Consider the following 25,009-nt stretch of genomic DNA (forward strand, 5'->3'; position numbering starts at 1 on the left):
CTGTCGTTTCCTCTGCTGTTTTATATATAAGTTTATGTTATTTAAATTAATATTTATCTCACATCTATTACTGTAGTTCCTCTTTGAACAATCAACAGTTGACACTTTAACTGAACACTGAAAAGGAGAAGGTTGAAGCCAAAGCAAAAAATTCTGCGCACTCTTCTACATTCACCAAGGCTATACTTCATAATAATAATAATAATAATAATAATAATAATAAAATAAATGAATTAAAAAATATAATTATTTAATAATAATAATAATAATAGTAATGATGAGAATAATAATAATAATAATACATTTTATTTACAGGCACTGCAGGAACACCTTAAAACACGCAGTAAAATCTAAAATAGCAAGTACAAGGGATAAAATACAAAATAAATTAGAATAAATATAATGACATAAAATAGATGTGATTATTTATCGTCCCCACTTCATATACAAAGTAAATAAATCAATAAATAACTGGAAATGTGTTAATTAACAAACCATGCTGGACCATATTCTTGTGCTTATTGTCTAGTGTCTGTTTTTACACCTTAATTCATCCAAGTTTGTTCCAAAATTTCACACCTTCACCAAAAATACGTCTGTTTTTCAGATGTGTTCTGGCTCTGATTTAGTTGTAACATAAAATTCCCTTGAAGATTATAACGACTGTCTGTCATTTAAATTATGTTTTGTACTTTGTTTGGTGGTAATTTATGGTGAGCTTCAGAACATAATCTGAGCAGTTTTATAGTCAGTACAACGTTTAAAATTTCAATATCTGTATTTAAAGACACAGATGGTCTGGATGTTGTTGACGAGGACATCTGTTGATCATTCTCACAGCTCTGTTCTGTAGCAGGAACATTGATTAGCATGAATTTCAATTGCACTTCTCCAAAGCTCTAAACCCAACAGGTGATGAGAGCGGCACAGGATGGACAGTGTCCTCTCAGGTAGCAGGTCCTTCGCTTTACACAGAAGAGCTAATGATTTTTATTTCACTTAATTTGTGTTTGGTTTCCAGTTTGTGATCAATAATGATCCTAAAAATTTCATTTAATTCACTCTTTCCTTTTCTATTTTAACTTCACTGTGACACACTCACATCCCCTTCATGTCACAGGTGAAGCTGATCCAGGATGTGCAGATGTCTGCAGGATACTGAGCCGAGCAAACACCTTGCACTGTTATTTTAATTTTTTTTCTCATCAGTGTGATTTCATTCTCATGGTAATATCCAGAATATTCGACTTATTCATGTGCAAAAGGGGCCTTGTGATTGAGGTTCACTGGTGCATACAAAGAGCTCATCCAAAGTGACCTCAGCCACAATATGAACAGAATACTTTGTGCATGGAAACACACTCAAGGACTTTTTCTTTCTGTGGTTCACCTGGAGCCTGGAGCCAGTTCGCTTTCATCTCTCTGTCTGTGTGACTGTGCATCCAGACAGAGCAGCACAGAGCCTGAAAAAAAAAAAAAAAAGCCGTCCTGCTCTGAGAGGCTGGAGTTTGTCATAATTTGCCATGTGACCTTTTCACTCTGTCTCCACAGACTCACACCTTATTCTCACTGCTGGGGCTAAGTCATGCTTATGTGACCAGTATTGGCAAACTGGTGGGGGTGGTGGCGCTGAAAGAGGTAAGAAACTCTCGCACTTTCTCTAATGAAGGTTTCCTGTGAATAAAATTATACACTTTTATCCACATTGAAGAGTGAATGACAGACGCAACTGTGTCACATCAGGAGCAGCAAACAGCATCTGGTTCTACAATAGATCTCCATCATAGCAGTTATCCACAGTATCACTTCCTCTTTAGATATTTTGTCTACAAAATAAAAGCGCAAGAATGTTAATTTTTTTCTGGAATTCTAGAGTTCAAACAAACTTTTAGCTTTTATTATGAAAAGTTCTAACAGGAAGTTCCAAAAGTTCTGTTGCTTGCTTGATAGATGGACATGAAAAAATAAGAGCATTACAATGAAGAGTCAGTCAAACGTATATACGTGACCACACAATAAAGTAAATTTAACCTGTATGTTTATCAGTTTCTTAAATTTAGCCTTTGTTTATGTTCTGGCTCAACATGTAGTGGGTTGGGAAAAAATTGGCCCGAGGCCAAACTTACTTTCCGAACCCTGGTCTGAAGGGTCTGGGTTGTGTCCACATCACTTGTTATTTTAATGGTGGAAAAAACCGTCGCTGCTCCAGGTGCACGGTTCAAAAGGGTTGAACTGAGTCTCTAAATGAATCATGTGAGAGTTTGGAGTAACATGCAATTAACCAATCAGGGTGACATCACCTGTTCCCTCTAAAAGCCAGGTACGCTTCACCCGGTGGGCTGCTGTTATAATGGTGCAGCATTATAGCTTCTATTTGCTGTGAGTTGATCACATATTGTGACTGATCAGTGAGTCCAGTCCTGACACACACACACACACACAAACACACACAGAGCAGCAGCTCTGTGACTCTGCTCACAGCTCTACAAAGACATAACGAAACAAATCACAACGTTGGACGTCTTTATGTTAAATGGTTTTTTAACAATTTTGGTTCATTATGAAACTGGACGTTTCTCTGCAGAGCCTCACTCAACGCTGTGCAGCACACAATGTTTCAGTTTCACAATGTTTGTAATGTTCCACTTGACTTGTCCAAACATCTGAAGCCTGTTTTCAGCCCAGTCTGTTTATGTGTCGTTGTGCGGCCGCCTGTGTAGGCTCATATTACTCTCGTGATAATTCATCACTTTTCACTGCCTTGTGACAGCAATGCACCAACAATGTACCTGAACACACCTCATTTTAAGACCATGGGTGCTGAGATGGTGTGTTTGCTATTTCAACTGAATCAGCGCTGGAAGGAAAATGACAACTGCATTGGTCCGAAACCAGCACTTGTGTCACTCCTTCATCCCTAAACCTCGTTTCCTATTCGTCTCTTAGCTTCATCCTGTCTCTGTATTTTCACGATAACCAGCTTTTTCTCCATCACTTTTTATCACTTTCTTCCTCCTCTTACACTTCACTTTTTCCTCCACCCTTCCGTCTCCTCCCCGTCCAGCTCCAGAAGGCCATCGAAGGCTCCACCCGCTCCGGCGTCCGGCTCCGTCCTCCTCTGGCCAGCTTCCGTGACATTAGCAACCACAAAACACCACCTTCTTCTTCCTCTCCGTCCTCTCCCTCCCCTGCCTCGGCCTCAGCTGCTCCCCAGGCCACCTCCCACTCTCCCCCTCACCATCACCACCACCACCACCACCACCACCACCATCACCATCACCACCACCCACATGTGAATGAGACAGAGGTGTGGATCGAGGGCGTGAGGAGGGAGGTGGAGGAGAGCAGCAGCAGCAGCAGCAGCAGCAGCAGCGGCAGCAGCACAGGAAGCGGTGGTGTCACCAGAAGCAGCAGCAGCTGCACGGGGGCCTGCAGCTCCACCAGCAGGAGTTGCAGCTGCAACAGCAACCTGAACCTCCCTCCCTCCTCCACCCCTCCCCCTGTCCCTTCTTCCTCCACTCCACCTCCTTCTCCCTTGTCCCCCTCCATCCCTCTCTCCACCCTCAGGCCCCTACAGGAACTCCTTGCAGGGGGAGAGGACAGCGACGATGAGCCAATGGTTTAGATTAGACGAGTGATGGTTATGTTTTTTTATAATGAAAAACTTTTTTAACGGTGTGAGTTTTTCCTTCTGTTCTTAATGTGTTGCTCTGGTCTTTGGACATTTTACCTCTTTACCCATCATCACAGATTCTGTCTGCTCCTCTCACAGATTTGCTCTGTCGTTCCTGATAACCTCTGTATTTGTATATTTTTTGATACTCACTTGTTTTTTCACATGTTCAGTCTCAAGGGTTCAGTTTGGGTTAAACTCCACTGTTCTTAATCTTCACACCAAAGAATTTTTGAGCCTTTTTTCCCCAAAAACTATTTCCCCTCTGATGCTATTTTGCAGACGGCACCTACACTGCATCCTAGGCTCAGCGCTGCCCAAGACAATTGTGATTGGTCTAAAGGAATGCAAACAAGCCAGAACCTTTTTCCCCCCGGTAGCAGAATGACAATTGGTCAGACCATTCAAACACACTCCAGCACTGACGCCGCTGTGGAGATCTGGTCTGGATATTTGAGACTAGTGGCTCTGTAACCAACCTGTTTATGTCTGAGGGAATATTACACATTTCCAATCACAAAGAGCTCAATTAAAAACACTACTGAGGAATAAATGTATGATATTATAAAATCATTTGCATAGTTCCTCTTTGGATTTGATGTGATTGGACCCATCTCAGTGTTTTCCAGAACCATATGTTCCATCTTCGGTATTTTTATTAACAAACCTGAACAGTGCCAAATAAAAGTGAACCCAGTGAATCCCCGCACAGCATTACCTGATCGTTTACGTGTCTTTAAAAAAAGGTTTTTATCAGATGAGAGCAGGAGCTATTGATTTTCTTTTTTTTTTTTTTTTTAAACTGGCAGCAGACCATCTGGATAGCAGTAGACTAATGGAGCTGCTCAGTCCACTGTGGAAGATTGGCCAAAGCCCCAAAACGACCTCCAAATTGTGTGCTGACCTTGTGGATGCAGCCTCAGAGCTCATCTCATCACGGTTAAGTTGATAGATGGCAGAGCTAAAGGCAGCTGACGATAGCCAAACCCCACTGCAGGGATCCTGGAGATTTTTTTTTAAATTTTCCCTGACAACAAGGATGCCTCCCAGATTTAACAAAAACCGCTCATGAGTGCTTTAGATAATTTACACTAATGTGCAAAGAAATGCAGCAAATAAACAACAGCAGGTTCAGTGGTCATGTCTGTAATGTCTTAACTTTCAGTGGACGGCGGTTTTTTTCTGGCTCTGCCCCAGCGACAGTCAGTAACGCCTTGAGGGAACTTCTTCAGATTTGGCACAAACATTCATCTGGACATTTGGACTGATTAGATTTTGGTGGGCAAAAGTCAAAGGTCAAGGTCACCGTGAGCTCACAAAACACACGTTTTTGGCTACAGCTCAGGAGTTCATACACTAATTATGACACTCACATTTCTATCAAGATAAAATTTTGTGATGACAATTTATATCTAAAAGGTCAAAGGTCAACTTCACTGTGGCACCATAATGTTCTGCAAAAACACCTTTGGCCATTATTCAACGCTGTAACTCAGGAAGCTGGTTGGTGGAGGAAATGACCACGAGGTGGTGATTCTAGTTTTTTTTTTTCTTCAACATAAAGTTAAATTGGATAATAAATAATAAACCCTCTTAAAGATGGTTACTGCTGATGATACTCTACGTCTTCTCGTTTAATCTGAAGCTTTGTGTTGATACGTTGTCGACCTTTTCTCTCCTCTTACTCTCTTATCTCCTCTTCATCTTCTGGACTCAGTTTCTCAGGTGCTGCCTTAAAAGTCTTTAAACCTGCAGATTTATCAAAAAGTTTTTTTTTCTCTGTGTCTGTGTGAATTAAAAATGTGTGTCTGTTTCTTAAGGGGGGTGGTGGGACTGGGGAGGGCTGTACTGGTCTAAGTGCTTATTTGTTTTATCTGTCTGTGGTTGTGGTTCATGTATTTATTTATTTATCTTTTAGTAGACTCAAATGTTGTCACAAAATTTATAAAACTGTGAACAGTGTAGCTAAATAAAGTTTTCTTAAGTGAAATGCTTAAATTGTTGGCCCTCATGTGTTTGAATTTGACCTTTATTTATCCAGGTCAGTAGAGGCAGACCAGGACAGGGGACAGGCCACATTTTAACTGCAAGAAAAGTTTTTTACTCTTTTACTCGACCTGGACCAAGAACTGACCTCAGTCAAATTATGGTAGACATGTTGACTTCTGCATTAGAGATTAAGCAGGATCTTTCCACAGATAACACAGCTAAAAGTGTTTTCTTCATTTATTTTCCTTTAGATATTTGTTATTTGCTTAATTTTTAGACATGAATCCAACTTAAAGTCTCAGATATTCAAATGTTCATCTCACTGTAGTTTTTTTTTTTGACCTGTCGATCTCCATCAGAAGATATATTTGTGGTTTTAAAAACCAAAAACCATCTCAGTGTAGTTTTACATCTCCTCTCTCAGGCTTCTCTCTGGAGCTCTAGTAACAACAGGTCAGTCAGCCAATCAGAAGAGAGGATCTGAGCCTCTCTTCTGATTGGCTGACTGTTTTCTGAGTGATCCAATAAAAATACAGCAGATTTCAGGTAAACACTCAGAGAAACCAAATCCTGTAAGGTTGGATGGTGGGTCTCAGGTGGGCGGGGTTTGAAGCATGGCTGAGGACAGTGTTTTGTTGTGACATCACAAAGTTGCAGAAGTCCTGACAGCTGGTTTTAAGGCTCAGTGTCTGAATACAGGCTGTGTGCATTTCTCTGTGGACTGAGGCTTTGATACTTTCACAGTATTAATATAGAACCTAGACCTGCTTTATAATCAAAAAACACATGGACATCTATGTTTATAGAATATGGGAACTTTAAATGTCCAAAACAACTATTAAAGGTAAAATCGGCTACAAAAAATATTTTCCTTCAAATATATTCTGTGCTCACTTTCTTTGTGACCATTAAATTAGCAGAAAATTAATTGTTTTTAGTTATGCAACAAAAGCACATTTGATTGCTTGTCATCTTAAACTCACCTTTATTTTGACAGTGACAGGTTTCATGCTGTAATTGCAATTTTTAATTGTAGGTGTTGTTTAGCATTCAGTGCTTCAGTGCAGGGATTTGAAAAATGATGCTTATCTCATTTTGCAAGACTTTTTATGATGTTGTTGGCACAGACTGTGCAGAGGTAATTTAAAGTGACTGAACAGCAGTGTAATTATTCACTATGACTGATGTCTGAGTCATTTGAATCTGACAGAAATACCATAGTTAGTTTCACTTCTGCTCAAAAAGTGCTGGATTAAATTTTTACCATCCCTCATTTCGTACAAGGCGTCATTCACTTTAACCTCCGGCTCGTTAGATGGGATCTGAGTGTGTCTTGTGTGCTCAGACAGTTGGTTTACAGGCTGAGATGTCTGAGCAACAGGAGGACAAACAGAGGACAGATGATTATCGCAGCGATCGGGGGTATCAAGGTCTTGATCGGTGGCGTGTGAGAGTGAATCGTCCTCTGCTGCAGCTGCAGCCACTTAGAAGAGATGATGTTAAAAGTAATGTCACAGTAAAACTTGATTCTTATATAAGTGTTTTGTGCTTTCCTGTTGTGTGTCTGTTATACCTGTGTCTCATATCTTGTCTTTCTTTCTCCGTGATTTGCTCTCACAGCCACACATCACCCACGTTCCATATTCACATGAAGTCACCAGAGCGTTTTGCTTTCACAGACTTCTGTTCTGCAGTATGCCTTTATTTGTCGAGCTGGACTTTGATGTTGAAGTAGCATTAACGCAAACACACACACAGTTAGCCACTGACTCACACACAAAGGCCGCAGTAAGAACCTAAGGATAATAGCACTTAACACAAGGGCATTTCTCTGGCTCCAGACAGTGATGAAGTCTTAATGTGGCCCGGTGTAATGAATGGGGCTGTTGCAGTGATCAGTTAAAGTCTTTTAGTGGAATTGATGACTACAAGAAAACTATCACCTTAACACTGCAGCTTTAGGGACCTCTTTGATTTTTCAGGATGGGCAGGGGAGTGCATTATCTCAACAGACATGTGTGTGTGTGTGTGTGTGTTCTCATAAATTGTTTCTTTGTGAGAGACCAATGTGTGTGTGACCTTCAGCGTGAGGATGTTTTTTTTTTACACGACCCCTGCTTCTTAAAAAAAGTTGCTTTTTATGCTGGCGACAGTCAAAGATGGAGGAATTGTTATTTCAGGTTGCCCATCCACCCCGTTCTCGTGAACACGGTATCTCAGGAACTTAATCGAATTTGGTGGTCAGAGGTCAAAGTTCAAGCTCACAGTCATGTTTTTGTGAATTTCATTCATTTTTGGCCGTAAGTTTTCATTTCATGCACTAATGATGACACAGTTTAACTCAAATGTCTATAAGGCTAAAATGAAGTGACAACATTTTATATCCAAATGGTCAAAGGTCAACTTCGCTGTGACGACTGGCCTGGTTGGTGGAGGCTTACAACCACAAGGCGGGAATTCTAGTCGGGTTAAGACCTGGGTTGGGGGTTAAGGTTTGATTAGGTGTGTTGGGGGCTGTGCAGATTTGGTGTGATCCAATCACAGGTGGAGCTCTGAGTTCAGACCTGAAGGCATTTGAGATCTGATCACTTCTTGTAACAGTCATCAGAAGACTAGGAGTACAGACGTGTGTGTGTGTGTGTGTGTGTGTGTGTGTGTGTGTGTGTGTGTGCACGTGCACATGCACATTAGCAACACATGGTTGGAACAGAACAGCACCAAGAAGAATCTGTTTCCCAGAATATATATATTTTACACACAAACAAAGCTACATTCATACAAACATACATACACACATACTATACATACATACAGTCTTACATTCATACAAATACATATTAGTTTATTGGATTTTTTCTTTTATTATAAAAAGCAATTTGATATATTATTACTTTGTATACTGTGTTACACTGTTAGGGCTAGGTCACTGTTAAAAAGCATGCACTTTCTTTTGGTTGTGTCCAGATCACGTGTTTGCAAATAACTCCAAGTGCACGTCGCACGCTCTGAGTATCGGACTGGACCAGGGTCACAGCATCAGAACCGCTCACATAGGGCTCAGACAAGCTGTCAATCAATCAAACCAAACCACATTTAGCCAATCAGGCAGCTCCCTGACCACGTACCTTTTCTGCTCCTGCAGGGTTCGACACAAACCTCTGGTGCCCTCAAGAGTTATTTGCAAATACTGTTTGACCCAAGTCTGGCTGTGTCCATGTTTGTTGTATTGCACTGAATTTTTTAACTAGGCCTTTTCCTCTTCCTGTCCTACCTTATTTTTTTTTGTTTTTCCTTTGTTTTTTTGAGAATTTCACATCCACCTGTTCACCCACTGCTCCACTCCTGGTCCTTTGATCTCCTGAACTCCAAACTTTTCATTTGTCCGTCTTATCCTCACGCAGATTGTTTCAGCAGTCACTGAATTTAAGTTTGTGTCATCTGCCTCAGAGTTTCATTTGTTCATTGTCACGCACGTCATGTTCCACATGTCCTGTGGGAACTTCTTGGCGTATAGTTTGTGTACATTACATCCCACGTTTCCATCTGAAAGAGTCTTCTCCTGTTTCCTCTCACTCAAAATGGGTAAATAGTTGGGAAGGAGGGAAGGGGTTGGGATAATAGCTTGATTGATTATTGGAGTATTTATTTCCTGTTTTGGTCAGTCTGTTTGTGACCGTGTGATTCAATTGGTCGCGACAACAACAATGGAGCCCTCCTCCGCTTCTTCGTCCTTCTCTTCCAGCAACTGGACGACGCAGGGCGTGACGTCGAACGGTTTCCTCTCGGGGACGGCTTCGGTGGTCTGTGCTGGCAGTCCTGGGCTCGAACCTCTGGTCGAGGGGGCCTCCTCCCTCAGCGGGGACGGGGTCAAAGAGCACGGCTCCGGCTCCAAGGTTAATGTTACCTCTTCTACCTGTTGAGTCAGGACATGAAGTGTTTAAAAGGCGGTGTGGGACACTACCATGGTGCTGTGACACAGGTTCATTTTTATTGGGCCGTGTGTTTACAGGGTGGCAGCGGGTCCTTAAAAAGTCTTAAAATGTCTTAAATTCAGTTTTACTTATTAAAGGCCTTAAAAGTATTAAATTGTCTTAAATGAAGATAGGATGGGTCCTTTTTTTTAGTCACATCAGTGCAAAATGTAACAGTGATAATATTTTTGCATTTTCACATTAAACTCATTTGTACATTTGTTCTTAAACTCCAACGAATTATTGTTATTTACCTTACCATTCATTTTGAACTGACATTAGTGTGTTTACTTGGAAAGAGTATATTCAAGGTCTTAAAAAGTCTTAAAGTTAACTTGTTTATACCTGTAGACGCCCTGGTTTACATGTTGTTCTAACTTATATCCTCTGACTTCGTCTTATTTTTAAATGATCACCTTCATTTTAATCCAATCTTACTTACATGCACCAGAAACCAAAAACCAAAACCAAGGGGCCGGGTTCATAGAGGTAACTCACCTTCGTCAGCTCCTCCTCTTCCTCTTCGTGCTGCTCAGGGATGCCTTCAGACCCAGGCTCCGGCTCCTCCCCGACTGTCTCCACCACTCCTCCGACCATATCAGCCATCTGCCCACTCAGCTGCCCAGCGATCTCCACCTGCAACCAGTTAAGTTCATGGATTTGTTGCTTATAATCTTCTGTTGCGCTGACTTTAAACTGGAAAAGGGATTCAACAGGTTACTGGCATTTTAACAAGTATTTAATACACGACTGACATCAGTTCTTCAATTTCAGTATGTCCCAGTAAAAGACAACATGAAGAAAAAAAAGACAAAGAAAAGGAGAGAGGATGGACAAGCAGAAGTTGGCGTGGTCTCCCTGTGCAGGATCAGAGAGAAAAGGTACAACAGATGCTGAATCCAAATGCCTGGAGTTGTAAACTTGTGGGCTTTACAGCGTGCTACTCTGAAGACCAGGCGTAAAGATATCCATCGTCAGAATTCACCAGATCACCACAGGCTGTCACGCAGACGTCCAGCCTGTCTCCTACCTTCCCGACTTCCCTGGCAGTTTTTCCCATCATTCACTGCACTATAGATGTGTGCTAAATATCCCTGCTGATATAAACAAAGCCAGAGCCAGAAGACAGAAATGACAGATATCAATGTCAAGCAAGCAAAACAACAAAACTCATTTCACCTTTAAAGACATAGCAAGAGAATATTAAATGCAGGATAAATAAAAGATTCTGTCATGGTCACGATGACTCTGTTGTTTCACTCACTCTACAACAGTGACTAAGAGGAGATGCCTGTCCTGTTTGCCTCTGACTCGTCACGCACCCCTGTGCCCTTGCAAACTCTCATAGCTCTTCTATCAGAATACATTAAACCATCATCTTGTCCACAAAGTCTGTAATCCGACCATTTGGATTCAGCAGGCGAGTGCCTACCTGGTGTGCCTCGACCTGCGCAGCTCCCCACAGGTCGGCTAGCCGAGGGTGGGTGGGAGGGCCGAGGCTGTGGATGGTGCTGTTGGGAGTGGCTTGGAGGGAATGGGACGCACTGTGTAGCCTGTGCTCCATAGACTGTGGGCACAGAGAAACAACACAAGACGAGGAAGGAGAATTAATATACTTGCAAGTGGTTGATTTGGTTTCTGATCAATACGAATGACTCAGCAGTTACTCAGCCAGGGCTACATTTCTTGATTTTTAAAGGTCCCATATTGTATAAAGGTAGATGTCCATGTCTTTTTTGATTATAAAGCAGGTCTAGGTTCTATATTAATACTTTGAAACTTTCAAAGTGATCAATTCACAGAAAAAACGCACACAGCCTGTATTCAGGAATTCTACTGTAAAATTAGCCATCAGAACTTCTGTATCTTTGTGATGTCACAACGAAACAGTCGCCACCTTCAGCTATGCACATTCCAGCCTTGCATTATTTGATGTTTTTCAAAGCTTACCTAAAATCTGCTTTATTTGAATTGAATCACTTAGAAAACAATCAGAAGAGAGGCTCAGATCCTCTCTTCTGATTGGCTGACTGACCTGTTGTTACTAGAGCTCCAGAGAGAAGCCTGAGAGAGGAGATGTAAAACTACACTGAGGTGGATTTTGGTTCTTAAAACCACAAATATATCTTCTGATGGATAATAATACTTAAAAATAAATAAATAAATAAAATATGGGACCTTTAAAACTTTTGTTTTTCCTTGGAACAAAAATATCGCCACCCACTAGAGATTTAAAGCAACCCCCACAGCTCCTGACATTTTCAGCTGCTCATTAATGGACAACAATGCCACAGCAAGCCACTGCATCAAAATGCATTTCAGCCAGGACGTTTTAAAAGCCTCATCATGCCAAAACAAATGACAGAGCAGTTTCATTCTTCCAGCATTTAGCAGTGTTTGCCCGAAACTTTTGTCGGAGGAGGATATGTTGATATGCCATTTTTCACTTCCCTCTAACTGGTCTGAGTCTGCTTTAATATCCCTTTCAAATAAGAGTCAGTGCTGCTGTGGGGAACATTAGGAAAATGTCTCAGCCTCTTATGCATTGACTGATGCTCTGAAAATTGACTGACTGATTGTAAGGGTTTATTATAAATGTAATGTGATGTATTCAGTGGCGTCCTTCACGGGGGAAACCACATAACACAGACAGTAAAGCTAACAGGCTCATTTCTTCTGTGGTCTCGTATCAGTTCACCTTTTCTAAGACAGAGTCCCTGACCTTTTCAGGATATTATTTCTTAACCCTCAGTTATTTAATGAGCTCTGAGAATGCATCAGTGCAAGAAGCCGAAAAAGTCTTCAGAGGTCACCAGTTCATCACGACAGCGCTTCATTAACGAAAACCTCCTAGCAGCCTCAGAGTCAACAGCTGACTTATACAACAAAAGACAACACATCCTGCACCTCCAACCAGTTTAAATTAAGTGAAGCCTGTCAGTTAAAAGTGGAAATATTGAAATTGCTCAGCAGTTACATTACATATGATGCAGGTCAATGCCTGGTGTTTATTCACTGTGTCGCAAAAACACTTCTGGCATCATTCAATGCAGGAAGGGGAGATTGTGACCATATGTCCTGCAACTTGGCTGATTGGCAGAGGCAAACAATTCAACACAATGTATCCAAGAACTTAACCCAGTGGTTGTCAACCTTTCCCAGTCACAACCCCCAGAATAATCAAGTAGGTGTTGGCAAATCTGTTCTAAGGCAAATTGTATCATTTGCACAGGCAATGTAATATAAAAAACATTCCCCAGTCTGAATCATGACATTTGTTTCTTCACAACCATCTGGTCACTGCCAGAAATTATCTTGTGACACTGTGAAGATCCTCAGTCATCCAGGTCATGGGATAACCATGAAAAGCTGCAGGTAGGTTAATCAGTTAAGCTTTTCTTGGATATCTCGTGATATCCAAGAAAAGTTGGGGGTCAGCACTACCAAGTTGACAACTTCCTTAACCATATAACCTTGATCATGCCAGGTTTAGATTCTGTAACATACAACCTGATCTTGTTAACTTCCTGTTGACAGTATCAGTCACTGGTACCAGGACATAAACGCACACAGTTGCAGAACCACTGACCTGTTGTTGTTGGTACTGCAGAAGCTGCTGCTGGTAGTGATGAAGCTGTTGGAGCTGGTGGAGTTGACTGTGCTGCTGCAGGGCGAGTTGAGCCTGGTGCTGCTGAATGAAGCTACCTACCGTCCCCTCGTAGCCCTCACCAGGTGTGCCGCCCGCTCCGTTGCTGCCACCTTGAACAACCGTAAAACACTTAGCGTCCAGTGCTCAGGGACACCATATAGTGTTTAGAGACCATGCAAGAGAAAGACGAGATTAAATCCTCACCAGCAGCCATGATGTAGGAGCCTGCAGCAGGCGAGGCCACGCCCGAGGGCTGGCTGGTGATTGGGTCCCAGGCGTCAGAGGACGACAGGCAGTACAGGCCCTGTGAGACGTAGGTGTGAGGCCAGACATCCGCAGAGGAGTGGTGGAGCACCTGGTCTGTGTGGGGAGAAACAGACAGGTGGGAGGCGTAAGAGAAAAAAGAAGAAAACAAAGGACAGGATAGAGAGAGAAGGGGAGGAGAAGTAGTGATAAATGGAAACATGAGCAGAGGAAAGCGACACAATAGAAACTTTGTAGGGACACCTGTTGTAGCATCACACTGAAACCAAAGACAAGTTTGTGGTGGCTGCGACAAGCAAAGAAATTCCGCAGAAGAATTTAAGAATTTGCTTAAATATCAGATTCCCTCTTGAAGTAAAAATGAATGAAAAACTGACATTTTTAAAGAAGGTGGGGTGAGACGACATATTTATTTTACAAATAAAATTCAATCAGTGTTTTCCTTAATATGTGAAATATGGGAGAAAACTGAGGAAGAATCAAGTGATTTCAAGTACAAATGAACTTCTTGTAAGTCTGTATAGGCAGGTTTGTAGTAGCATAGTTTAAAAGCCATAAAGCCACACACACAATATAAACCTGATCTCATCCAAAAGCAACAAACTGTAACAGCTTTAATAGGAGTGTGATTAGCCTATTTGCAGCAGTGGTGTTAGCAGAGCCACAAAGTTGGGGGGGGGGGGCACTTAAACACTGTGGAGAAGAAACATCCCCTCAGTCCTAATGCTGATATTAAGAAGCTTTTTAATTGTTTTCTTTTGTGTGTGTGTGTGTGTGTGTGTGTGTGTGTGTGTGTGTGTGTGTGTGTGTGTGTGTGTGTGTACATACGGTATGTGTGTGTTGGTGTTGCATGCTAGATAAAGCACAGAGCAGAGCCCATATGGTGTTGTTAATGAGAGCAGGGCTAAGTCCTTGTGCTAACCTACAGGCTCCCTCAGGGTTCGGGCAGCGCTTTGCTTTGCTAAACACCAGCAGGAAGTGAAAACGAAACCGTTCACAGTGCTGCTCTGTGTGCGAGTGAACGCGGCACAAGAGTCCATGTCTCAGATGCATTTGGTGTCATTTCTGAGCAGCCAGAGGAAGATGAAATAAAGGCCACAGATTTGTTTAGTTTTGGGTTTTTATGAGGTTACGTGGCTGTTCCCTCTCAGGTCAGATGGGGTTCCCTAATCTAGCCTGAGAAAATTGCTCCCTCCCCTTCTTTCTCTCCGTTTTATCATCCTATGTGCAGCTAAGCTAAACTGACTTCTTACCACCTGAGGCTCAAACCACAAATCAGGATCTGAGTTTGTTTTCCCCCCAAACTGTTTTTGTTTTATTCAACCAAGTGCAAAGTGAAATCCTCTTATCATTCCATGCATTTCATTTTCTTATATACAGCTCCTCTTTTAGATTTTTGGGTAAAATCTCTTATGCAGATGCTGTTCTGATATTTCAGATACGACAGGCTGTTATCTGAATTCGTCATTCGGAGGTTTTTGAGTAAGTGCCCAGTAGCAGTGAAAGGCAGAAATGTGCAGCTGTGTGCCTGCCCTCCAAACGTCCTTTACAGCTGGTTGGGAGAATAACTGACGTGGCTGTTTTTAGTTTCCAGCAGGGCTCTGTATTCCCAAACTGCATCTACGCACCACAGTAAAATAATGATTGAATATAAAGTCCTAAGACATGAGTGAGTGCAACATTTGAAGTGTGTAGTGAGAATAAAGTATCTGTAGTTATGTAGTTTAGGCAGACAGGCTTCAGTGTGTTAGATTAATACAACTACATCAAAGACTCACCTCTGTCCCTTGTATTTAACCTCTAACTGTAGCTTTACGACAGCTGCAGATCCTCACCGTGTTTCCAAACTATGGGCCATCAGTGTAAATGATTCCAGCCAAACACTGCAGCAGTAAACCCCTGTACTCATGCACTGTGGCCATTTTCAGAAAGCTTTAAACCACACTACCTCTGCTGGTGATGCTCTCCTGGTTGACCTCACTCAGGTGAGCAACGCTGCCCTGGTTGGAGCCGGCTCCCATGCTCTCCCCGTCCATCGAATTCCAGCCGAACAGAGTCGCCTCGGAGATTGCAAACTGCTGCATGATGCCTGGGTGGGGGGGGTAACAACAATGCTAGATGCAGCAGTGCTGATAATAACTAGAACATCTATTAACTCTGTGTAACACAATTAGACATAATGCATAAAACAGAAGTTAATTAGTGATAAAAGCAGACAACAGTCATTACCATGGAATGTTTTTCCAAGCTGTAACATTTGCAGACAAATAAACGGGCGTAAATCACAAAAATTATTCATTTAACTTTGCCAGACATCCCAGATGGGCCAGAACCAATTCGATTTTCTAAACTTCAGTGAAGAGAATTGTTGCACCAGTGGGAGGAAAAAACAATGTACAAGAGAAAGATACCAAGGCAAGTCTTCAATGTGATAACCCTTTGTTTGCTTCCCTCCAAAAATAAAGAAAATGGTCTTATTACTATTTCACAATTAACGTATTTCAACTTTTGTTAAAGGTCCCACATTTTACACTTTCCTGGCATTTTTTTTTCAAGTGTTGATCTCATCAGAAGATATATTTGTGGTTTTAAGAATCAAAAACCATCTCAGTGTAGTTTTACATCTCCTCTCTCAGGCTTCTCTCTGGAGCTCTAGTAACAACAGGTCAGTCAGCCAATCAGAAGAATCTGATTGGCTGACTGTTTTCTGAGTTACCCAATAAAAATTATATCAGATTTCAGGTAAACACTCAGAGAAACCAAATCCTGCAAGGTTGGATGACGGGTCCAGGTGGGCGTGGCTTGGGGCGTGGCTGAGGGCGGTGACTGCTTTGTTATGACATCACAAAGTTCCAGAAGTCCTGACGGCTGGTTTTAAGGCTCAGTTTCTGAACAAACACATGGACATCTATGTTTATACAATATGGGAACTTTAATATTATTTGCCTGAGATACTTTAAGGCCATGTAGATAACTGCTCTAAAACACAACTTGCCTTGATGTGACCAGAACTTGAACAAAACTCTCCTCACAGTCTAGCACCTGTTTCAGTACCCAGATGTTCCCTCACCTGCAGCAAAGCGAGCCTCCTTCTCGCCATCGCTGAGGTCACTGTAGGCATCGTTCTCCATCCTCCTCTCTTTTTCCCTCTGCAGGTTGGTATGTCCCGCTCCTCCCATGGGCCCCGCAGATGGTTTGCCCCAGCTCTGCCACTCGATCATGTGAGCGACGCGGCCCTGGGCCATGGCAGTGGGCTTGGTCACTTTGTCCTTCATGGAGCGAGTCACACCTATAACAGGTAATTGGTGCGGAGCAGGAGGAGGAGCAGACCAGCAACATACACACAACACACACAGACAACACACACCACACACACACAAACACTGTCAAAACTACTTCTGGCCTCTGCGGTTGACTTTACCTCCAGCTGAGGCTTAGGGGGGAGATAGGATGATAATGAGGAACCGTAATGTAGGAAAAGTGTTTAATTACACTATGATAGATAATGTCAGTGGGGTAATAAATGCGTTGATATGGATGGATTCAGGTAGTTCTGTGACTGGTCATGAGATGAGACAACAACCTGGCAGCTACTTTATTATTGTATAAAAATACATTCAATAATCAGAATGACTCTGTATTTTCTAAATTTCTAGGAATTATCCTGTTTTAAGACTGAATTAACCATCTCAAAAGCAGCAGTTTTCATCCTTTTTAAAGCTCTGTTAACACTTTTTTAGCATCAGTCTGTCCCTCATATTCACACTTGGAGGCTGTGTAGTTCCGCCTCAGTCTTACTGGTCGGGCACTGACTCTGGAGTCGTTGGGGGTTGAATGTCAAGAACACAGGGGTGGTGTTAACAATGACCCATCAGATGAACACATCTGCCTCTAGCCTTTAAACAGCTGCTACCTTCAAACATCTGGCTTCAGAGCGTCTCCTATCAACCTCTACAGCACCCTCAACCCTTTTCAGTTTCCCACATTCCAATGATTACTAATGAGCTGATCACCAAAATGAGTCCAGCAGTCATAACTCACCTTCTACACATATCAGTCACATCATTATCTGCTGTTTTTCGGTGATAACAATGAGACTGGTGTGGACGAGCAGAGACAAATGTCACACAGAGGTGAACTCCTGGAGCAATGAGTTGGCTCTTTGCTCCCTAAAATGGTCTGATATTTGTTTGGATTATGATCAGAACTGAGTAGATTACAGAAAGTTGTTTAATTTGATCTTCATCTTGAGTCTTCAGACCCAAGAAATAATGTAAAGAATTACTCGAAGATCTGCTAATAACTAGGCAAGCGACCAAAGATCTCTTTCTGTACAGACTTAAACATCTTGACCTCTCTGGGATCTAATTAACTATAAGTTTAAATATTCAAATAACTATATACCTTAAGAAGCCATGAGTAATTCTTGAATAACCAAATAAATGTATTCATTAGCCATATCGCTCATCCTTTTAAGGTCCTGGGGGGATGGAGCCAATCCAGCAAACTGGTATTCCTGGGAAAGGTCGGCAGTCTATCTCAGGGCTGATATATAGAGACACCATGAGCAATTAACCCAATTTAGTGTTAACTTAATTTAGAGTCACCAATTAACCCAACCTGCATTTCTGGAGCTGGAGTACCGGAGGGAAACCAAAGGGGAGAACACACAGACTGTGCACAAGAAGGCCCCAGCTGGCCGGCAAGTTCGAACCCAGAACCTTCTTGCTCTGAGGCAATCCCAAAGTGAACTGATTAGCTACATAATAGTGCAGACTTTTGCAAAACTTGCCACATTTCTGGTCAGTTGTTGGACTGCAATGAACAGGTCAGAGGTCAGATGGAAGGAGCTAACTATAGTGACAAATTGGACAGGGTTGCGCCTCTGTCCTCATTAGAGTTTGTTGAATTGAAGGGAAAAGGACAAGGATGGCGGCTGAAATGCTGACAAACCCATATTAATAATTAAAGCCATTACTCATCTCCCGGTAAACAGAATAAATGAGATTCATTAGACTTTACGTAATTAAAACCGTGTTACAGAGACTGAGCGAGGCAGAGGGACATAATCCTTGGGTGTAAACAGAACGTCGTGAAGGGTCCACTGGCAAATCTCTGCCCAATTAAGATGCAAATACGAGATTCAAACTAGGGACACATTCACTGAGTCAAATGCTTGCAGAGAGGCTGATCGATTAAAAAAAATAAATTGAAGTCAAACAGGCATGAATAAACAGAGACAGAGCTTTAGAAATTGCCCCCCAGGTCTGGGGGGCAAGTTACAGTCTGAGTTATTAATAGAAACAGTTTTTCCCCCCTTAGACAAAGAGAGACAATCTCATTTGAAAATCAAACACTCCCTGGAGAGTCTAATTGGGGATGGAAATAGGAATGAAAAGAATGGGGATGAGGGAGGGTGTTGGGGTCTTGGCTATTCAAAGGCTCAAAGAAATAGTGCTTTACACTGTTAAATGGTACCAACAGATTTAATTAAAGTGCACCAGACACAACAAAAACAACACTTCTTTTTTTTTTTTTTTTAAACAAAAACACTCTGAGCTACACTTAAACGTTACAAAGCACAGAGCACTACAGTTTGAAGCACAAAGCACGAGAGAGCACAAAAGAGGCACCAGTTCACAGATATCGGGCCACACCACCACCACCACCAGCACTGCCACATTACAAATACACTACATTTCCCAACACGCCTGTGGAGATGCTTCAGTAAGTCATTAAAGTAAGTATCCCACTTACTTTAGTTTCTTTGAAATTAAAGATCTGATTGGGTTTCCATCAATGACTCTGCGAAATGTGTCTGTCATTGACGTCTGTTGTTGATATCAATGGAACAGAGGGGAAAGTAGGGAGTGATATAGGAAGGGGGGCACCCACAGGGGCGGCCATGTTGGTTCCAAGCTCCTCTTCCTCCTCCTCCTGTTGCTCTAGAGTGAAGTTGTCTGTTGATGCAAAAGTTGGTTTACCAAAGCAGCCATTAATGGCAAAGGTTAAAAGATCATTTCTGTTTTTTTTTCAGTGTGTCAGATGATTCTTTGGCCTGAAAGCAGCACAGAAGTCAAAGTAGAAGCTGAATGGAGTTTTTATTATTCAAACCAATCTCAAATGATGTAAAAAATCAGTTTAATTGGATGGATTAAACCCAAGTGGAGCCAGAGACCTCTGCTGTATGTTGCTATACCATCATTTCCTGTTAGCTTTTCTACTGTCGAATGAAGCCATTAAACTTCAGCTGCAAAATGCAACTGATAAATTGCTAACTGATAATCTTTAATAGTGTTGGATGTGTGTTCAAGGCCTCTGTGATGTTGTAAAATCAGTCAGTTTATGATGGGCTTCTTAATTAGCTTGTCTTGGTAAGTATAGGTTAGTATGGCTATTTGTAGCTGGTATGATAAAGTAACCCAGACAATACTTTATGGCAAGAATACAGGATCCCATTGCACTGCATTTCTTTCCTGCAATGCTGAAACCTGAACCTGAAAACCTTTTTTTTTTTTTTTTTTGGCTCCACCCTCTTAAGTTTAACAAAACCAATAAGATCCCTCTGTTTTCATCTTCATCAACCTCTGAGAAAAGTTTGCGAAAGAGAAAAACTCTATTCTGCAAAGTGGAATGAATGGTTTGGTTGCCTTGCAACATCCATACAGACCTTAATGTACTACAGCCAATGCTAAATGAACAGTAATACTTAGAGGATTTAAATTCCATTGTAATCAATGCTGATTAGTTGAGAAACTTTTAAGTTGGCTTATATTACCACATTTACTCTGATTTATATTCTAGCAGCTCTGGCAGAAATAAGTTGCTGATATTATCTTGGGTTTACAATTAATAACCAAACCACACGTCGACCACACGGCTGCTGCGCTGCCCTGGCACCAAGTAACCGTCTGAACAACACACAGAACAAAACAGAAACTGTCTTTTACACCACAGGGAGAGGAAGTTTAGCCCCTGTCAGTGCTCAACAACAACTTCATCCTTGACCTTCTGTGTGGAGCGTGTGGAGGCAACATGGGGGCTGTTTTACCATCTAGCAGCACAGACACACACCTGACACACCTGACAGAGAGGACTTAGCCAGAGCACCGATCCCATAGGTGTTGGTGGACTTCCTCTTGAGACGAGGCAGAATGGAAGTAGTGTCCTCCATGGACAACTAAAGAGAGAGGGGAGGGAGGTGAGGTGTGGTCGGAGCAGAGAGGGTGAAGAGAAAAATGAAGATGGAGAATAGAGAAGGGAAGAGAAGGAAGAAGGTAGGTAACAGGAAAAATGACAAAATAGGAACAAATCAGAAAGAAATAGAGAAAATGGAATAAAAGAAATTGACGTGAAAAGAGCAGATGATTGAAGATTCGGAAAATAGTTTGAGAGAGATAGAAGAAGAAAGGAGGGAGGTTATAATAGAAGGGAATAAGAGAGGACAGTTAATTATTCAAAGAACTGTAAAAGGCTCACAGGGATGAGAAGAGAGTCACAGATAAACTGTGGCTCAAAGGAAAAACTGATGCTTCAGTAATGTTTCAAAAGCAGGACAACAGGGAGTCTTTCTTGAACAGAGCAGGTGGGAATTTGCACAAAAAGTGGAGCAGATACTGAAACATGTTGTGAAGTGTAGAGTTGATTATGTTCAGTACAAAGTTTACCCACAATCTGATGGAGAAAAAGTGGAAACAATGGCTTAGAGACCTTATTTATTCATAAGGGAACATCTTAAGAGGAGATGTTTTTATGATAATGAGAGAATGTGTTTGCTTGTTTTGTTCAAGGACACTTCTTCAGGGTGGAGACAGCGGCTTAAACCTGTGTCCTCGAGTTAAACAGCGGTCCTCCCGCTCACATGGCCGTTTTTTTTCTGACCCCGACATGGGTTATTGTTGTGTCTTTTACCGAGCTTACCCATCTCAAATGCCTTTGGTTATCTTCACCCTTGGAATGGAAAAACCTGAGAGCTCATGTGAAATACAGGCAGAAGACCCATCATAAACATTATTGGTTCATACAGCCTCAAACAATAGTGTGTAGGCTCGGGTGATGTCTTGGGAGTGCCTGACTCTGCCTGACTCCCAGCTACTCCAAAAGCCGGACATTAGGCAGAGTCGGGAGTGGCGTGGTTGAAGAGGCGGAGTGTTGGGGAAGCCGGGACTTTGGTGCATGCTGGATTGTGGCAAGCATATGCTGACCAACCTGTCAATCAAAGCAGCCATGCCCTCAATCATACAGAACTTTAAGCCTTAATAAAACAGGTGGTTAGGTGAGTTATATAAAGATTCACCCATGTACAGTTGTCATGAGGGAGGAAATTAGCTCTAGAGACCAAAACCTTTTTTGTACCAGGCTGTAAACATGTTTCTTTCTGCTGTAAAGTTGGACATTTGAACATGGGAGTCTATGGGGACTGACTCACTGCTGGAGCCAGACTCTAGTGGTCATTAGAGGAACTGCAGCTTTTGTCACTTCAGTGTTGGCTTCATTTTTCAAGCCCAGAAGTTGCTGTTTGATTGTGATATTATCACATATCAAAATTTGTTTTCTTGATAAAACATAAAAATGTTATTGTATTTTATGTTTGTATAAATGGAGATAAACAGCAGTTCAAAGTTTTATTTGTCACATGCCAAGGTACAATTTTTTCCATTATTAAATTTTTTTTTTTTAATCACATATAGCAGGAAATATCACAATACTCAATATTATTGAATATCAGCCCGAGCCTTTTAGTGTGATATAATATTAGAATAACGTGATATTTACGGCTAAACTTCATAATTTCTAAAGCCAGGCCAAGGAGAATCAGGTTGGTAGATACTCCAGACCAAGTGCACGTGAGTGAACAGCACACCAGCCTGAAGGTTGCTCACTCTTGCGTGATTTCTACTGTACTTCCTGGCGCCAGTGCCGATGGCAAACCAAGCAGCAAAGTAATGAACACAGAGACAGATCCCGGCTCTTAATGAGATCCTCCCAACGGCTAATTACAGTGGGAAATAGCAGGAAAACATGTGGCCTCTGTTACACCGAGGGGATTCTGGGATAGATGTGATGTAATATTTTGAGTGAAAGCGCATTAATTACCGTATAAAGGCCAACCGATACTATCTGCTCCCTCTGTCGTGTGGAAGCAGAGTATCATCTTGTTGTCTTTATCCCCTCTGCATGTAATAGGAACATTATATGGTGTGGTAATATGGCAGCCAGTGAGTCTGCAGCCATACAGACGAAGCTGTTAGTGATCCATGATCATGCATTTCTCCTCCATTAGTCCTGCATCCACCAGAGCATGTTCATCCTCAAATGTAATAAACCAGAATGAAGACATATTTTATAACAAAAAAAAACATCCTTCTTAAATCCCCTGTGTGACGTCCAATCGTTCACAGTCATACTAACGTTAAAACAACAAAGCTCTGCTGAAATAACAATTCAAACCAGTTAAGCAGGTTAGCAACTGTTAAATCAAGTCATTACATGTAGGGTGAAAGTAACAAACTCACAGAGAATCAGTGCAGCTATACTAAACTTTCTAGCCTCTTTAAGCTGATTGTTTTGGTTTTACTGCAGCTCACTGAGTGGTTCAGTGTCGGAGAGGAAAACCAAATGTACGCAACCCAACGGGCTCTAAACGTCAGACAGAAAAAGCGAAGAGACCAGCTTGTGAAGAAAGTGGAAAAACTTGCAGCTGAGGAGCAGGATATTTTTCTCAGGAGCTGGTGAAATCCGAAACAGAGAGTCCAGGGTCTAAACCATGACGGTCTGTCAGAGAAGATTTTAAATCTCAAACTCAGTGCAGCCTTAAGGTCAACAAGGTCTCCTTCATTAGAACATTTCTCTGCTTGAACAAGGTGTGTGTCCACCTGAGAGTATTTGCCTCCCGCCGGCTTTCAGTTGAGCAAAATGTACATTGTGCAAATAAATTCTGCTGAAGCTGCTGAGTGGTGATGCACTTCATCATGCAGCGCTTTCAGGAAAAACCGGGACTTGTACGAAGGCTTCAGTTGTGGATGAGATAAGCTTATTACAGCCTGTTATCTGTGACTCTGTGTGTATATGAAGCTTGCAGTACAGTAGATTAGCAGAGGGCCGAGAGAGGAGACGGATGGGAGAAAGAGTTTAAGGGGAGAAATAGAAGAACTGGGGGATAAGAGAGAGGTGGTGGGAGAGAGAGATAAGCGAGAGAGAGAAAGAGTGGCAGGAAGGGGAGGAAGGATAAATGAGTGGGATGTCAACTTATGTACTCAAAGCTCAAACTCAGGTAGTGGAGGAGTGATGGAGGAGGAGGGGGGGAGGGGGGGAGGGAGGGTGACAAGAAGAGGAGATTTAAACAAGGAGACTTACATTGATTCCTTCCCAGGAAAACTCGGCACGGCCATGCTGGGGGTGGGAGGAGAGGGGAGGGTAAAGTGGGGAGGAAGGAGAGGGAGGGAGGGGAGGAGAAAAGTAGAGGAAGGTGTCGCAAAGGAGGGAAGAGAAGAGGGAGATTTAAAGTGGGAAGGAGGAGATTTGGAACATAGAAACTGGTCTTAAGCCTCAGCCCTGGTTTAGAGTAATTTGAACATTTACATTTTTAGGGTGGAAGCGGTTTCCTGGGTAAATAAACCAGATTTTGTTCTGTGAGCATGTGATACACAGAGGTCCTGCACTGCAGCTCTGAGGGAGTCTAAACCTTCACTCTCAGTTTTAAAGGTCATCACAATTTTTACTTGCAGTCAAATCTTGTCTTTGATAGATCTTCATTTTTTTTTACTTGAACAACTTTAAATTTGAAGTGAATCTGGTCTTAAATTGAATTAAAGGTCCCATATGTTTGAAGTTTATCTCCATCAGAAGATATATTTGTGGTTTTATGAACCAAAAACCATCTCAGTGTAGTTTTACATCTCCTCTCTCAGGCTTCTCTCTGGAGCTCTAGTAACAACAGGTCAGTCAGCCAATCAGAAGAGAGGATCTCAGCCTCTCTTCTGATTGGCTGACTGTTTTCTGAGTGATAGAATAAATATATAGCAGATTTCAGGTAAACACTCAGAGACACCAAATCCTGCAAGTTTGGATGGTGGATCTGATTTGGTGCTTTGTTGTGACATCACAAAGTCGCAGAAGTCCTGTCGGCTTGTTTTAAGATACAACTATGTCACATTTAATATGGGACCTTTAAGAATTAAATCTTTGAATCTGCAGGAACTCTACATGTACCTGTGATTTACTCTGGAAGAGTTTCAGTTATATGTAAAATACAGTCAGCTCACGTTCAGTCTATATGATGTTTGTGAATTAATTGAAATAAAAATGCTGTCTGAATAAATCCACGCAGATACGAGGAAGCTGTGTGTCTGTAAATGTACAGGGCAGCAGCCTGATCTCAGCAGTGAAGCAACATGAGAAGTATAGACATTGTGTAATTGTGTGTAGTACTGAGTTTGTGTGTTTGTGCGTCAGCTGCACCAT

At 42.0% G+C, this 25,009-nt stretch overlaps 2 protein-coding genes and 1 long non-coding RNA gene across 10 annotated transcripts in view; 2 read left to right on the plus strand and 1 right to left on the minus strand.

Annotated features, from left to right (window-relative positions):
- clcn1a (chloride channel, voltage-sensitive 1a) overlaps window positions 1-5,671 on the plus strand; it is a 41,602-nt gene extending 35,931 nt beyond the window's left edge. The window contains exons 23-24 of the mRNA XM_071500747.1: window positions 1,552-1,638; window positions 3,065-5,671. Of these exons, the coding sequence (XP_071356848.1) occupies window positions 1,552-1,638; window positions 3,065-3,625 (648 nt within the window). The 3' untranslated portion in view covers window positions 3,626-5,671. The remainder of the gene's footprint in view (window positions 1-1,551; window positions 1,639-3,064) is intronic.
- A 2,718-nt stretch (window positions 5,672-8,389) lies between these two features.
- The window catches only part of LOC139633967 (uncharacterized), a 49,739-nt gene continuing 33,119 nt past the window's right edge, over window positions 8,390-25,009 (minus strand). For 2 of the 8 annotated variants that reach the window (XM_071500145.1, XM_071500146.1), the window contains exons 3-11: window positions 23,903-23,938; window positions 20,621-20,726; window positions 16,617-16,835; window positions 15,495-15,635; window positions 13,487-13,642; window positions 13,223-13,392; window positions 11,066-11,200; window positions 10,132-10,269; window positions 8,390-9,575 (exon numbers count right to left, since the gene is read on the minus strand). In XM_071500145.1, the coding sequence (XP_071356246.1) occupies window positions 9,345-9,575; window positions 10,132-10,269; window positions 11,066-11,200; window positions 13,223-13,392; window positions 13,487-13,642; window positions 15,495-15,635; window positions 16,617-16,835; window positions 20,621-20,726; window positions 23,903-23,938 (1,332 nt within the window). In that variant the 3' untranslated portion in view covers window positions 8,390-9,344. The remainder of the gene's footprint in view (window positions 9,576-10,131; window positions 10,270-11,065; window positions 11,201-13,222; window positions 13,393-13,486; window positions 13,643-15,494; window positions 15,636-16,616; window positions 16,836-20,620; window positions 20,727-23,902; window positions 23,939-25,009) is intronic. The other 6 variants (XM_071500148.1, XM_071500149.1, XM_071500144.1 and 3 more) reach the window with 4 other exon arrangements.
- Window positions 9,532-10,797, plus strand: LOC139633969 (uncharacterized). The gene is made up of 3 exons (XR_011693872.1): window positions 9,532-9,641; window positions 10,085-10,278; window positions 10,408-10,797. It is a non-coding gene; the product is annotated as an uncharacterized lncRNA (long non-coding RNA).

Source organism: Trachinotus anak, unplaced genomic scaffold (genome assembly GCF_046630095.1).
Source record: "Trachinotus anak isolate AG129_WGS33_773 ecotype Australia unplaced genomic scaffold, CSIRO_AGI_Tana_v1 ptg000016l, whole genome shotgun sequence".
Classification (NCBI taxonomy): Eukaryota; Metazoa; Chordata; class Actinopteri; order Carangiformes; family Carangidae; genus Trachinotus; species Trachinotus anak.